Source organism: Dipodomys ordii, unplaced genomic scaffold (assembly GCF_000151885.1).
Source record: "Dipodomys ordii isolate 6190 unplaced genomic scaffold, Dord_2.0 Scaffold10, whole genome shotgun sequence".
Classification (NCBI taxonomy): domain Eukaryota; kingdom Metazoa; phylum Chordata; class Mammalia; order Rodentia; family Heteromyidae; genus Dipodomys; species Dipodomys ordii.
In genome coordinates, this window is record NW_012267226.1 from 22,888,364 (window position 1) to 22,904,603 (window position 16,240).

The following is a 16,240-nucleotide window of genomic DNA, read 5'->3' on the forward strand; positions in this document are numbered from 1 at the left end:
TCCTCCTCCCCTTTCTCCTTCTTCTTCTCCTTCTCCTTCTCCTTCCCCTTCTTCTTCCCCTCCTCCCCCTCCTTCCCCTTCTCCTTCTCCTTCTCCTTCTTCTTCATCTTTTGTGGCAGTCCTTGGGGCCTCAGCACTGTCCCTGAGCCTCTTTTACTCAAGGCTAGCGCTCTGCCGGTGACGTGGCTGTTTTAGTAGCTCATTGGAGATAAGAGTCTCCCGGACTTTTCTTCCCACCTGGTTTCAAAATGCAGTCCTCAGGTCTCAACTCCTGAGTCGCTAGGATTACAGGCCTGCACCGGCCCAGCTCTGTGTGCGGTCTTTACCTCTTGAGTGGTGGGGGGTGTTTGGGGGTGAGGACCACGCCCTGATTCCACTCCAGTGAAGGAGAGAGAGATCTTGGGTCTAACCACTGCGCTTTGACCTGCACTGTGGTGGCCATCGCCCCGTTCTCCCCCCCTTCTCCTTTTCTCTAGAAGTCCATGTGGAGCCCCACAAGAAGCAGCTGCACGTGACCCTGGCCTACCACTTTCAAGCTAGCCACTTGCCCACCCTGGAGAAGCTGGCCCAGAACATCGACGTCAAGCTGGGCTGTGACTGGGTGGCCACCATATTCTCTCGGGATATCCGATTCGCCAACCATGAGGTGAGCCCTCCCACTGCTGCCGACACCATGGGCAGAGGTCCAGCGCGAGAGGCAGGGGTGCCCGCTGCTGGCCCTGCAGAGAGAAGCGGGCGGCCCAGCCACCGCCAGCCAGTGGGTCGGGCAGCCCTAGGCCTGTCCGGGATGGTTAGCATGTGGTCCTGCCCTCTGGACTTTTGAATGTCGTTGAGGAGAGAGGACGGACAGATAGGAAAAGGAGGGCAGTGTGCATGGCTACAGGAAGTGGGGGGGGGGCACTGAGCCCGGCGTGGAAGAAGGACCCGACCCGCATCCTCCTGAGAGATGAAGCGTCCTTCCCAGCTGGCCCGGGCTACGGTGAAACAGGGCTGTCTTGTCCATTTTGACCAGAAGGGGATTCTGAAACACAGAGAGAAAGTGTGTGGGCCAAAGCCACAGAGCAAAGTGAGAATCAGAGCTGAAGTCGGAGCCCATGTTTTTTGACCAATAAAGATGGGCACCTCCATCTAAGACAGACCCTATCAGTCCCGCAGTGTCCTCATTGACCTTCCAGTCAATGAGAGTCAGACCTTCCAGTCTGTGATAGTTCAATGATATTACATAGAAAGTTCCAGAAATAATTCATAAGTTTTGGATATTTTTTTTTGGCTGGTCATGGGGCTTGAACTCCAGGTCTGGGCGCTGTCCCTCAGCTCTTCAGCTCAAGGCTAGCACTCTACCGCTTGAGCCACAGCGCCACTTCCAGTTTTCTGAGTGTTTTATTAGGCTGGCTTTGAACCCCCAATCCTCATATCTCAGCCTCCTGAGTAGTGAAGATTACAAGCATGAGCCACAGCATCTGGTATTACATACTTTTAAAAAAAATATAATTTAATTTACTGTTATTATACAGGTAATGTCCAAAGGCCTTGCGATTTAATGAGTCCAGTGCTGAGTGCCTTTCCTTTCATTCAGTGTCTTCTGTTCCCTCACCCTCTCTCAGTCCCTCCCTCCCTCCCGTCTCCACCCAAGAGTTGTGTAGTTTACGTTCATCAGTGTCCCGTGAGCTCCGCTGCTGCCCCTTTTCACCCTTTTACCTGTCTCATGGACTTTTAATCTGTCTTTCGGACTCTGAATTCAAAAGGCAGCAGGAGCCTGCAGTGTGTGCTGGGCAGTCTCTGTTCTGGAAGGGCTGGGAAGGGCCGAGCGTGAATGCCTGCTTCCGGTCTAGGTGTCAGTGTGGCCTGACCTGTCCTCCTTGGCCGGCCGGCTGATGGCAGGGTTCCCCAAAGGTCGATGAAGCAGACTGGGTCTGATCTTACTTGAGGCTCTGGCGTCTCCTGGAGTCAGGATGAGCCCTAAGGAGAGCGAGAGCGGTGAGGCTGGCCGCACTCTGAGGGCCCTGGCAAAGCAACAAGTCACGGCTGCTGGCACAGGGCCTCAGAGAGGTCACCTTCCGAGAGGCGCGGTTGGCTGTGGAATTTTACCTGGTCTGTCCTCTAATCAGCGCGGCCCTCCAGTTACCTCAGAGGTAATTGCTTTCCGCCTGACCCACATTCTCAGCTGGCACAGAAGGAAGGAGGCAGCCAGCGCCCCATGAATTATTTTCTAAAAATAACCCGCCCTCTTTTATCTCTGACTTGGAAAGGCTCCCGAACTACGGCTCCACCTGATAAAGCACTCCTTGGCCCCCTTAGACTCCCGAGGGGTCTTTTGGTCCCACCGGGTCCCTCCCCTTCTCCTTCCTCCTCTGTCCCCAGGGAGCAGGCGGGATCGAGTGTTCCAATCAGGGCACAGATGTCCAGAGAAGAAACTTTCAGGCAAGGACGTGGGCAGAGCACAGGGATCCTGGGGACAACCTGGGGGCGTTTGAGCTGGCAGACGCCTGTTTGTGCCTCTCCTGGACTCTTCCCCATTAGCCGTGAGGTGAGGCCGCGCCATTTAAATGCCTAGCCACCAAAACCTCGAGGAAGGACCGAGTTCTTCAAAATGCACTTATTTTGGAGTCTAGCACACTTAGCTTTAAAGCCTGGCCTCTTCACTTTAGCTGGAGTTGGACTGACGTGTAACGACTTACGTAATCTCCAGTTTGCTCAGCTGTGAAACAGCCATCATGCTCCTTGGACCTGGGAAGTGGTCCATGGAGGAGGAGCACCTCTCTCCTTACGCCTGACACAGGAGCCCGGCGGGCCTCCCTGTTTGTCAGAGCAGCATCAAAGTTGCTACTCAGAGGGGACACAGTAACACACTACCACCTGAGCGTGGCGTCCGTGTGGTCATAGAGGGAAACGTACCTGAGGTTGACTCCGGAATTGTGACAGGCAGAAGCTACATGTAAAAAGAATCGGTGCGTTTCAGCACAAACTGACTGCCTCGGTCTCAGGCTAAGTTGTTGGTTTTCTCCTAAGCTGGCTTTGGGAAGTAGAAAAGGACGGGGAGGCTCAGGCACTAGTAGCTCATGCCTGCAATCCCAGCTCTATCAGAAGACCTCCATTCAAAGCCCTGAGGCTTCCTCTCCAGTCAACTACTCCAAAGCCAGACGTGGAGCTGTGGTTCCAGTGATGGACTGTCAGCCTTGACAGAAAAAACTAGAGGATAGCACCCGGGCCCTGATTTAAAGTCCCAGTATGGACACCAAAAAAAGAAAGAAAGAAAGAAAGAAGGAAGGAAGGAAGAAAAAGGATAGACAGACAGATGGGAAGAGGATACTTGAGTCCCAATTGTTATTTTTCAGTGCTGGAGCTTTTACAAACTAGGGTCCGAAGCATGCTAACAAGCAAACACTGCCACTTAACTGCTCCTCCACCTCCCCCTTCCCCACATTACAGTTTTAGATTTGCTGCAGTACCTTCATTCTCATGCGGTTCATTAGTAGATCAAAGCTACTTAGTGTCCAACTGCTCTGTGCTTTGTAGATACGGTCTCCAACTTTCCTGTCACTCACTGCCTCTCCCCGTGGGAAGTGGAAGAGAATGATAGAAAGCCCAAGCTGCTAGTGACCCTGTGATGGTCATATAGAACAGGACAGGAAGGGTCCCCCAAAGTGGAGTCAATCCAGTGGTGTGGCCCTGTGGCCATCCCTGGAGGTTCTTCTGAGCTCTAAGAAAGAACAGGGGTGAGGGGAGGGGGTTCCTTGGCTCCCTGGGGAACGGGTCTCCTCCTGCTCACTATGGTCTAAGAAGGGCAGCTTTCTTGCAGAGGCCCTGGGGGGGTGGCAGGTTTGGAGCAGAACTTTGTACTTCAGGATGAGCCTCCAAAAAAACTCCTGATCCCTGAATCTTGGTAGGAGGGGAAGGAAGGAACATCCCTGAGTAGCAGGCACGCCGCCAGATCTGGCGAGAGGCGTGCTCTGTGTGTGTGCATGGGTGTGCATGTGCGCATGCATGTGTGTGCACACACATACACTTGAGCCACACACCTCTCCTTTTGGCTTTTTGATGGTTCACTGGAGATAAGTATCTCACGGACTTTCCTGCCCAGGCTGGCTTTGAACCGTGATCCTCAGATCTCAGCCTCCTGAGTAGCTGCGATGACAGGCGTGGTGTTCAGTAAGAAGTACTTTTTCATCTGAATTCCAGGCGGAATTTCTGGAGCCTGAGAACCCCAGGGCCTGCTGTGGGAGGCTGCGTGCTGCACACAACACCCAGCCCCCCCTCGAGCTCACACCTTCACCTCCCTTTGCAGACGTTACAGGTGATCTACCCCTACACCCCTCAGAACGATGACGAGCTCGAGCTGGTCCCCGGGGACTTCATCTTCATGTCCCCGATGGAGCAGACCAGCACCAGCGAGGGCTGGATCTACGGCACCTCCCTGACCACCGGCTGCTCCGGCCTCCTGCCTGAGAACTACATCACCAAGGCGGACGAGTGCAGCACCTGGATTTTCCACGGGTGAGTGGATGCGGGCCGGCCGGCTGCGGCCTGGAGAAGTACGTTGCTGCGGCAGACTCAGGAGGCAGGAGGCAGCTGGAACAGTAAAGGAGCTGGTCGGTGGGGAAGAGAGCCAGGCCTTATTGGTTCCAGATTGCCAGGAAATGGGCCGGCTTGAGGCCTGGCAGGCAGGGGAAGTGCACGGCTCTGCCCGCCCTCTGTCCACATTTGGCTCTGTTGTGTCTGAGCTCCTGGTGGGAGTTGAATCCAAGGCTTCCGGAGGCTGTGAGTCCAGAAGGGCCGCTCCCTGGCTCGCTGTCAATCTGCTCTGTGGTACCAGCCTTCCACCTTGTCCTGCTCTGATTAGTCAGGGTGGCCCACCTTCCAGAGCCAAGCAGAGACAGCCTGGTGGGGAAGAGCACAGGGCAGTGCCCCCCTGTGTCCTGGCAGGCTGGACCTGAGGCCACAGAGGGGGTGGGGTAGATGCGGTGACGGCTCCGTGGCTCCCACTGCCCTCGGGGCCTGGGCCTGGCATCCCCCCCCTTGATGAGGCGCCAGTGCATCCTTGTCCAGCCTCGCAGGCCCAGGACAGGCCAGCGTGTTCCAGGCAGCGCCCGTGCCCTGCTGGCCCCGAGGAGAGGCTCCGGGCGCCATCGCCCTCACCCGCTTTCAGCAGCTAGCAATCTTATTTTTTTTTTTTCTTGAGCAGACAGCCCCAGGCCACCACACAGGACCTTGGGTTCCAGGGACGATAGGAAAGAAACAGCTGGCTCTCTTGTCATCAGAGGAGCTGCAGAGAGAGGGGGGAGCCTAGGCTGCAATGCAAGGAAATGAGAGGCGTGGGAGCATAGCTCCAGGGGGCAGACACGCAGCCCTCCGCCTGGAAGAATGGCATTGGGGAGGGTCTTGATGTAAAATAAAGGAGACTATCCGGCCTGTGCCGGTGGTAAGAGCTGCCACTACTTAAAGTTGCTGCGACCAGGTTTAATTTGGCTGTGCATCTGCCTTCTGCAACAAGGCCTCCTACGTTCTGGGATCTCAGCCCCGACCCACTGAGTCTCCCCCCAAAGGGAAGGCCCGGGATGCAGAGCTACACAAGAGCAGAAAATCCCTCTCAGGAACTGAGATTTCTGGAGGTCTTGGCTTGCAAATATGAGGAGTCTTTCCGTTCTCACTGACCTGAGACCGTCTCCGTGTGTGGCTATGGTGGCCGCAGAGCCTTCTGCCTCAGCCCACCCGTGCTGAGATGATAGGCGGGCACTGTCATGCTGAGCTTTCGAAATGAGCCTTACAGAGTTCTTTCCACAACAAAGATTCTAATAGTAAGACTCTGTTAAAAATGAATAATCCAGGGCTGGGAAGGTGGCTCAGTGGTAGAGTGCTTGCCTTGCATGCATGAGGCCCTGGGTTTGATTCCTCAATACCACAAGCAGAAAAAGCCAAAAGTGGTGCTGTGGCTCAAGTGGTAGAGCGCTAATCTTGAGCTGAGGAGCTGAGGGACAGCGCCCAGACCCAGAGTTCAGACCCCATGACTGGCAAAAAAAAAAGAATAATCCAGAAAAGATGCTGAGTCAGTAGACACAAACCAGGCTCTGCTGAGCACCTGGGACATATATGTATGTCCACCTAAATTATCAAGAAGCGAGAAACCTGAAGTTTAAATAGTCTCAATCCACATGACCCGGTGATGGAGAGGAAGGTGTTTGCTGAATCTGCCTAACAACTGTGTTTAAATAGCACTGTTGTGAGATGAAACTTCTCACTGTCTCTCTGTGCCCAGTGACTTGAACGTGGTGTGTTTTCTCAGTTCTCCTCTCTGCTGGATCTGTTTGGAGCTTCTGTGGTCAGCTAGGTACCCAAAAAATGAGAGCACCTGGCTCATGCCTCTAACCATCTGTGAGGGTCATCCTCTGAAATAATTCTGTGTGTGTGTGTGTGTGTGTGTGTGTGTGTGCACCAGTCCTGGGGCTTGAACTCAGGCCCGGGCTCTGTCCCTGAGTTTTTTTGCTCAAGGCTACAACTCTGCCACTTGGAGCCACGGCTCCACTTTGGCATTTTGGTGATTCATTAGAGATTCGAGTCTTACGGACTTGGCTGCCCGGGCTGGCTTTGAACTTCGATCCTCAGATCTCCTCCTGAGTTGCTAGGATCATAGGCATATGCGACCAGCACTGTGCTAATAATGCTTCCTTTAATCATCCTGTTGTGGGTATCACTGGGGCAAGCCTCAGGCTGGAGACAGAAGGAACTGAACGGGGATATTGGCCATGAGGTTTCTTAGTCCCTTAGGAAAGTGGTGGAGATAGTATTTAAAAAAAAAAAAAACTCCCTCTTACTCCTCAGATGGAAAAGAGTAAAGGCCCCAGAGACATTGTTTATTTGATTGGAGCCCTGAAAACAGCTGAAACGGTGCCACATAATTGACTCCTCATTGGTCCTAACCTGCCTTTGGTACAGCCATGCCAGGGCACCGGCCTCCTTCCCGCACAGAGGGATGCTCGCATCTGTTCCCGGCACCGAGGTCCATCCTCTCCTCCTTGACTAGCCCTAAGACCTCAGCATACACCAAGAAGGGCCTTCCCAGGGAGGGCGCACTCCGCGTCAGCCTCCCATCCTCCGCCAAACCAGAGATGGGTTCCTGACAGGTCACATCCCACTGATCACAGCACTGGACGCCGTGACCCCCTCCAGCCACAGCGGTTACATCTTCCTCTTCTTCCTCTACAGCTCTTACTCGATCTTAAACACAGCCTCGTCCAACTCGCTCCCATTTGGCGATGGACTCTTAGACAGGAGGCAGTATGAGGACCAAAGCCTGGGGGAGACCACGCCCCTTACCATCATCTGCCAGCCCATGCAGGTAAGGCTGGTCCCAGGGCGGCCCTCACGTCCAGGCAGGATGCCAGGGGGGGAGAGGCGGGGGGGGGGATGTTGCACCCTGTCCCCGAGGAGGGGAAAAGCACACAGCACCACAGAGCACACACAGCCAGTGGAGGCTGGAGTCCCGCAAGCCTTGCAGTTCAGAGCGGGCTGGGAGGGAGGGCCGCAGCAGGGAGGGAAGAAGAGGGTTTCCCACTAAAGCAGGACAGATAGATACCTCCTGTTTTATCTGCTTTCTGCATCCGTGTTGTAAAGATGAAAGAGAACAGCGGCAGCTCCGCTAGTGGTGGGTGGTGAGCGTTGAATTAGTCTGTGTGTGGCAGCTGGCTGGAAAGGCTGGAGATGGGAGGAGGGTGGGGTTGAGCCGAGCAGAGAGAAGCTGGTGGAGGATGGAGCGAGGAGCACTTGCGCTGGGCCCCAGGGTTTGAATCCGGGACTAGGGAGAAAGGGCAGAACACCAGTCCACCACTAGCTGTGGCCGAGCAGTTAGCAGCCCACAGAGAGCGCGGCCAGCAAGGACTTGGCAGCCAAGACAATGGTATTGACGACGTTGCCAGAAAGAAGGATGTAGAAACAACTACCGGGTTCCACCAGCAGCTGCAGAAACCATAATCCTTAGTCCCCCCACCTGTTTACTTCCTCACCCAGGCCGCCTCTGTCCTCCCTGAACCCTGAAACAACCATTGTGTACAGAGTCGGAGGCCAGACCGAGTGGCGATTAGCATATGCAAATCAGAGCTGCGCTGCTATTGCAGGCCGCGTGGAATATAAACCGGCCATTCAGTTACGACTCTTTCTTTCCAAAAGACCCTGTGGCCACCAGCAGACGTTAGAAATGGGCAGGTGGCAGAAGTGACCATAGAAGCCACCATGCCCTGCTGGAGAAAGTTGTCTCACCAGATAACTGTCTCAACTCACCGCAGCAAGCTGACCTCTGAACCACCGCCCGGGCTGCATTCGTGGCTGCTACCCCGGAAGGCAGCCCCGCGATGATGACCGCGGGGCTTCCACAGAGCACCTGTCACGAATCTCCTTAGAGCCTCCAAATCACCCGCGAGGTCTATAGGATGTCTTCTTCCCGTTTTATACACGGACCACCCAACTTCAAGACAGGCCGGGGTCTTGTTGGCAGGAACCTTTCTCTCTGAGCTCCCCTCCCGGTCCGGAGGTGGCTCACTGGGCCGTGTGTCCTGACCACGTCTTTTTCTTTCTCCGCAGCCTCTGAGAGTGAACAGCCAGCCCGGCCCCCAGAAGCGATGCCTCTTCGTGTGTCGGCACGGGGAGCGGATGGACGTGGTGTTTGGGAAGTACTGGCTGTCGCAGTGCTTTGATGCCAAAGGTGGGAACTCAGCCAGGCCCACCCATCACCCCCCTCAGCCAGGCCCTGCCCCCACCCCTCCCTCAGCCACGATTTCAGTCCCTGGGCCTTCCGTGGCCCACAGTCAACCACAGCCTAAGCATCTCGGGGAAGAAATCGCAGAAGTAAACCCTTCGGGCCTTATAGGAACCATTCTGAGTCATGAAAGGCCAAGCTGTCCGGCCACGTCCGGTGTTACCCACACGGCGCACCTCACACCTGCTCATGCCACGGCCACGTTGCTCGTCAAGTCTTCTGTCACAGTGTCCCACGTGCATGGGACTCAAGGAACCCTGACATGGTGGCCGGACAGGTGCACGGCCACACCTCTGTGGCTCTTCCTCAGCACAGGCTCTGTAGCACTTCACGTCCTCAAAAGAAGTCTAAATAAGACGCCTTGTTTGAGACAGCACGTGGCGGTGTGTCACTACAGAATGTCTTGTCATCCTGTTGTGCTCGTCTCGCTGCTGTTGAGCTCTTACTATGCCTGACTGTTGAGTTCAGCTTCGCATTAGGTACATTTGCACAGGGTGAGAGCCCTGTACGTACAGGGCAGGTTCTGTGTGTGGTTTCCAACATCTGTGAGAGGACTGCCCTAGTCAGCCCTGTCGCTGGCCCCCCTGCTCTGCCCAGTGGCTCGCTACGGCCCCTAGGGGGCAGAGTCAAGCTACATTTACCTACATCCAGTCATTTATGGGTTTGGGTGACTATTAGAAAATGCCAGTGATTTCTTTTTTCTCTCTCTCCCTCCCTCCCTCCCTCCCATCCTTCCTTCCTTCCTTCCTTCATTTTTTAAATATTTTTTATTGTAAAGATACTGTACAGAGGGGTCATTCATTCCTTTTTCTTTTTCTTTTTCTTTTTTTTTTTGCCAGTCCTGGGACTTGAACTCAGGTCTGAGACTCTGTCCCTGAGCTTCTTTGGCTCAAGGCTAGCACTCTGTCACTTGGGCCACATTGCCACATCCAGCTGTTTTCAGTAGTTTATTGGAAGTAAGAGTCTTGGGGACTTTTCTGTCCAGGCCAGCTTCAAACTGCGATCTTCAGATCTCAGCCTCCTGAGCAGCTAGTATTACCAGTGTGATCCATCAACACCTGGCTAGTGCCTATAGTTTTTTTGTTTTTATTTTTGTTTTTGTTTTGTCAGTTGTGGGGCTTGAACTCAGGCCTGTGTGCTGTCCCTCAGCTCCTCAGCTCAAGGCGAGCACTCTACCAACTTGAGCCGCAGTGCCACTTCTGGCTTTTTCTGTGTATGTGGCACCGAGGAATCAAACTCAGGGTTTCATGCATGCTAGGTGAGCACTCTACCACGGAGCCACCTTCCCAACCCTGCCTGTAGTTTTTAAGTCCTTGTTTGTCTTGAGTTTTAGGGAAGAGATGAGTAGTTTTGTCCACATTCTGTAACCTGAGGGCACTAGGGACCAAAGAGGCTCCATTTTCATTGGAGTGTCATCTTAACACAAGGAGGCTTTGCCTGTCAGAAAACCCCACCTCCTTCAGAGTGGCCGGCTGCTGTTTCACTTAGAAACTAGCACCAGACACTTCCGTGCGCAGAAGGAAGAGAGATTCCGAGTCCATCGACTGAAGAAAGAATGGCAGATGCAGCATTTTCCATCTGCTCCAGGGAGCCCAAATTCAGTCTCTCTGGCTGGGAAGGAGGGGGAGGAGTCCGGACCAATAAGGGGGGGTGGGATGAGGGACTCATGGGAGCTTTGTGTGGCCTTATTTTTCTAGGCCGCTACATTCGCACCAACCTGAACATGCCTCACAGCTTACCGCAGCGCAGCGGAGGTTTCCGGGACTATGAGAAGGACGCCCCGATCACTGTGTTTGGATGCATGCAAGCCCGACTCGTGGGTAAGCATTCTGGAGTGACTGCCAGCGTTTCCTGACCCCTGTGTGGAGAGACTGGTGCGCCGGCCATGCCTGCATACTTCCCGGGCCTTCTGTAACTGTTCTAGATGGAGGATATCAATCCCGCAGCCGCTGGAGGTGGGCTGCAGTCAGTAGTTAGCACACTTGGTGGTGAATGTGACCGGCAAGCTCAGGCCTGGTTGGCTTATATCTCTGGGGTGGCACACAGGTCAGCATCTAGCAGATCAAGACAGCGGCATCCGCCAGGGTAAGGAGGAAGAGGCCTCACGAGCACTGAGTTCACAAAAGCTGCTCCAGAGGTCTCCGTTCCTCGCAGACCGGTTCCATCCGGCCATGCAGAGATGAGGCGTTTTGCTGCTTAGCCACTGAAAGATACTCATCACTTACTTTGTGCAAGCTATTTCATTAGGTGCTGGAGGTACAAGCATAAGCCCTCACCCATTAAAAACAGTTCGGGGAAGGTGGCTCAGTGGTAGAGCGCTTGCCTTGTATTTGTATGCTCGAGGCCCTGGGTTCGATTCCTCAGCACCACATAAGTAAAAAGAAAAAAGCTGGAAGTGGCGCTGTGGCTCAAGTGGTAGAGCGCTGGCCTTAAGCTGAAGAGCTGAGGGACAGCGCCCAGACCCAGAGTTCAGGCCCCACGACCGGACCCCAAAAAAAATAAAAAATAAAAACATTTCGAGGAGCATGTGCATGTGCACACATGCGTGTGCGCATGCACACACACACACACACACACACATACCACCGTGCAAGGCCAGAGAGACAAGCAAAGAGAGGTGAGGTGAGTCCTGCAGTAAGAAGTCTGCTTGAATGCCCACAGAGGCCACGCAAGTCTGTCTACTGATTTCCCTTTGTGAGTCTGTCCGGCTGATTTCCCTTTGCGAGTCTGTCTACTGATTTCCCTTTACGAGTCTGTCTGGCTGATTTCCCTTTGACTTTCCTTGGCAGGTGAAGCTTTGCTGGAAAGCAACACGGTGATCGATCACGTGTACTGCTCCCCTTCCCTGCGCTGTGTCCAGACTGCCTACAACATCCTGAAAGGTGATACAAGTCAGCAGCTCAGCCCTCCATCTCCGGGCACTGAGCGCTCATGGGGGGGGGGGGGGGGGGGGTAGTCACCAGGGAGAGCTCTGAATCTGGAATTATTAAGCAAGATTTCTTTTACAAGATGACCTAACTTACACAGATCACACAATCATACTCTGTCAACATGACAGATAAAAGTAAGTGTGACTAATCATCTTTCTGCCTGAGGAGTTGAAGCCATCGTGGATGAGCTGTGGGATTGCAGAATACCTACATCTTAGAGAGCCATGACCCATCCCTTATCTGCACAGATTCACTGGCTCACAGCAGCCACAGGGCCCCTGGGAATCCACAGCCTTCCTCATTCCAGTCTCCTTAGTGAATTGGAAAGACTTGAAAAGCACCAAGGCTCTAAAGATATTCCACGCTAACCCTAAATTCCCCGCAGGTTTGCACAGCAGGGATCCATGAGCACTTTGCTGAGAAGAAAATTGTGAGAGAGAGAGAGAGAGAGAGAAAGAGATGGGCTATGTACTTGAGCCAGACAAACAAATGAGCCAGCTGTAGATAAACCCATAAATAATTTGACGCTGCACTTGACTCAGTTCTGTAGCCTTAAGCAAACCGTCCCTTTGCTGCCAGATCCTACCTGTGTGGTCACACTACATTAAAAAAGAAGAGCTTAGAAATACTCAGCATTAGGATTTCTGATGAAGTGAATGATTTACATGGCATTCCAATCCAATGGAAGTGATCGGACAGCAGTGAACAGGGAACAAATGCGCCCCACAGGACGCAGAGCCGCCCCAGCAGTGGACGAAGTGTGTGTGCGTGCTGACTTGCAGATTTCTCCCATGTGTCACCAGCATCCCTTGCAGAGGTGTGGCCAGGGCATTAAGCTCATGTCTGGACAAACATAGAAAAGATGCCCCTTGTCCAAACGCCCATGTCTGCACTCGGACCGCTGTATAGAGAATCTAATGGGGAGAGAAAAACTGACTTGGGTTTTTTAAAAAGACATTTGGTCTATAATTTGCTTTTCTACCAAGGACATAAGATCGTTCCGTTCTCTTCGGTTCATTTTGCTTCTAAGGTTTACAACAAGACAATCACCTGAAGATCCGGGTTGAGCCTGGCTTGTTCGAGTGGACCAAGTGGGTTCCTGGGAACAGCCTGCCTGCGTGGATTCCGCCCTCACAGCTAGCTGCCGCCAGCCTAAGCGTTGATACAACCTACAGGTAATGGCCACATGACGCCGGCGAGGAACACTGCCTACACACACACACACGCACACGCACACTCACACATGCACACGCACACGCACTCTCACACACACACACATGCACACATGCACACACACACATGCACACACACACGCACACGCCCACACACGCACACGCACACACATGCACACACACGCACATGCACTCACACACGCACACATGCACACACACGCATACACACACGCACACACATGCACTCACACACGCACACACATGCACGCACGCACGCACACATGCACACATGCACACACACATGCACTCACACACACACATGCACTCACACACACACATGCACACACATGCACACATGCACACACACGCACGCACGCACGCATGCACGGTCGCCCGGCCCAGATGACCGAGCCCACTGAGGGCCACGGGTGTTCTCTGCAGGCTTAGGCTTTTTTTTTCTTCATCTTCTTTTCTTTTCTTAATGGTGCTAGTACTGGGATGTAAACTTGGGGCCTCGCAAGCTTGACCTTTTCACTCAAAGCCGGTGCTCTACCACTTGAACCACACCTCTGTTTCTGGCTTTTGCTAGGTTAACTGAAGGTCATAGTCTCTCAGATTCTTCCACCCAGACTGGCTTTGAACTGCCTCCTGAGTAGCTAGGATTATAGGTGTGAACCACTGGTGCCTATTAGTGATTTGAAATCCACCCCAGGCATAAAAGTCCTGGAGACTCTCCATGCTCTCCTCTCCTTTCCAGGAAAATGGGGAACTAGGTAATGTGGTAGCTGGGGAAAGGCCGTGGCAGGAAGGGTTCTGACAAAGCCTGTTGCTTTGCCTCAGGAGTGAAGTCTCTTCATCTTCTGTTTCGTGTCTCTTGCAGACCTCATATTCCAATCAGCAAATTAGTGGTTTCAGAATCCTACGACACGTACATTAGTAGAAGCTTCCAAGTCACAAAGGAGATCATCAGCGAATGTAAAAGCAAAGGTAGGTGGCATTATTTTGGAGTTCCTCTTGAAACACGTGGGCCTTTCTCCATCCTGGTGGAGGCCATTCGAGATGCTTGAACATGCTTGGACAAACTTGCTTTAAAAAAAAAAAAAAAAGAATAGAGCTTGATTCCCAGACTCTCTCCAGCATCTTGTCACAACGAGCTTGTAATATTTGGGGTGGGTGCCCAACATGGCGAGTAGTCTGGGGACCTTGGTCGACTTCATTAGTCCACTGAATACCTCAGGTTGCATTACAGCCACTTCACGCCCAATAGAGGGGACCCCATGTGGCAGTTCCCAGAAGTCCTCTGGGATAGCACTGACGGCCTACAGTTGACCCCAAAGCCTGGACATCTCACACACACCGAGTTCCTGCTGCCAAGAGCAGGGTTGGGTAGGGATCCAGATTGTTTGCTGTTGTATTTTCCAAAATTTAATCTCAAGCAGCAAATGATACAGTGGCCCTATGAGTCACCATAGATTTTAAGTTAACCCAGTCAGAGAAACAAAGGAGCAAAGACTAGGATTTGGGGCGGCACTGAGCCACAGTGAATGGATAATTCCTGCTTATTACCATCTAGATAAACCATGAGCCAATATGTTCTACTCATCAGGAGTCTCCAGTGCTCACAGCCCTGGGAGTGCCTTGGATACGGAACCCGTGCTGTGTCTTGTGTGTATGTGCGTGCCTGTCCTGGGGCTTGAACTCGGGGCCTGGACACTGTCCTGTAGGTTTTTCCTCTCAAGACTGGCACCCTACCACTTGAACCATCTATTTCTAGCTGTTGGTTGCTTAATGGGTGCTAAGAGTCTCACGGACTTTCTTCCCTAGGCTGGCTTCAGACTGCCAACCTCAGATCTCAGCCTCCTGAGCCCTAACTCTAGTGACAGTTACACAAGCATGTGTATGAGGCCATGCATGAAGCCTGCTGAGATCTGAAGATGCTGAGTGAATTCTACCATAGCCTAGTTCTTGGTTTTGGTGGTGCACTATTGTTATGCAAGATTACCATTCGGGAGAATAGCTAAAGAGGTGTGTGTGTGTGTGTGTGTGTGTGTGTGTGTGTGTGTGTAAACCTGCAAGTTATAATTATTTTCTTTCTTCCCTCTTTTTCCTTCCTTCCTTCTTTCTTTCTTTCTTCCTTCCTTCTTTCTTCTTTCCTTTCTTCCTTTTTTCTTTTCTTTCCATTGATGGGGCATTATGTAAGTTTGGCAATGCTCTGTCACTAAAGATATAACCCAACCCCTTAAGAATATTTCATTGATATAGAATAGTTGCACATATTATTAACACAATGAAATAATCAACACAATGCTTCAGTGTGGTATTTTAATAAATGTTCCTAATGTACAGTGATCCAATTTGAATGATAGTTTTCCCCCTCCCTGAAACCTTTATTGTTTCTTTGTTTTGGATATAATTATCCGAAGACTAAAAGGTTGATTTTCTTTTCTAAAGAAAAAAAGAAGAAAGCTGAGTCTACCATACCATAAGGAAGAGTTTCCAGAATATTGCTTGGGCACATTGTCTTCTTTTTGAAAATGTGTGTTCCATAGCGGAGCATGTGGCTTCCGTCACTTACCAAGCCTGTCTTCTCATCCCTGCCTTTGTCCCCAGGGAATAACATTCTGATTGTGGCCCACGCCTCCTCCCTCGAAGCCTGCACCTGCCAGCTGCAGGGCCTGTCACCTCAGAACTCCAAGGACTTCGTGCAAATGGTCCGAAAGGTGATTCACGCTCCTATTTGTTCAGCCGTGGTTCCTAGCCGTTCCACACAGTTCGGTGAATGGTAGATAACTAATTTCTCTGATGTGCCTATTTCTGTTGAGCTGAGCATCATTTACCGATTGACTTGAGCAAGACCTATTGGATGGTGCCCTGTGTGAGGCACTTCGTGAAGCCTGGAGTAAGAGAAAGGCATGTGTTGGCATTTGTGCCAGCTTCTAGGGGCCAAGACTTGTGGGAGTAGCCAGGAATGAGGAGCCGTGAGGGACGTTGGAGTGGAGGAGCAGAGGTCAGTCAGACACTGCTGAAAGCTGAGGCTGATGCGTAGTCCGAGCCAGCCAGCCATGGGCAGCAGTGCCCACAATGAGCGTAAGAGTGACACCATTTTAAAAGATGGATTGATCGATCTTGCCCATTGTGTCCAAGGAAAAGTTCAGAAATCTTTGAGGTGCCTTTTGAACTTGGCATGGAATTGCTGTGTTAGCATTGCAGCCATCCCTCCTCCTCCTGAGGCTTTGAGTTCTGTCATTTTAGTTGCCTGTGGTCAACTAAAATCTGAAAATACAGCATAATGCAGTAAGATATCGAGAGAGGGACCACATTCTCCATAATGTTTTGTCATAACACATTATTATAATTGCTCTATTTTTACCTACCTTTTTATCCATCTCTTG

The 16,240-nt window shown here is 52.2% G+C and overlaps 1 protein-coding gene across 1 annotated transcript in view; it reads left to right on the forward strand.

Annotated features, from left to right (window-relative positions):
* The window catches only part of Ubash3b (ubiquitin associated and SH3 domain containing B), an 83,177-nt gene that overhangs the window by 65,151 nt on the left and 1,786 nt on the right, over positions 1–16,240 (forward strand). Inside the window, exons 5-13 of the mRNA XM_013009512.1 lie at positions 477–646; positions 4,286–4,494; positions 7,201–7,333; positions 8,572–8,692; positions 10,444–10,566; positions 11,536–11,628; positions 12,707–12,851; positions 13,729–13,835; positions 15,459–15,568. Of these exons, the coding sequence (XP_012864966.1) occupies positions 477–646; positions 4,286–4,494; positions 7,201–7,333; positions 8,572–8,692; positions 10,444–10,566; positions 11,536–11,628; positions 12,707–12,851; positions 13,729–13,835; positions 15,459–15,568 (1,211 nt within the window). The remainder of the gene's footprint in view (positions 1–476; positions 647–4,285; positions 4,495–7,200; positions 7,334–8,571; positions 8,693–10,443; positions 10,567–11,535; positions 11,629–12,706; positions 12,852–13,728; positions 13,836–15,458; positions 15,569–16,240) is intronic.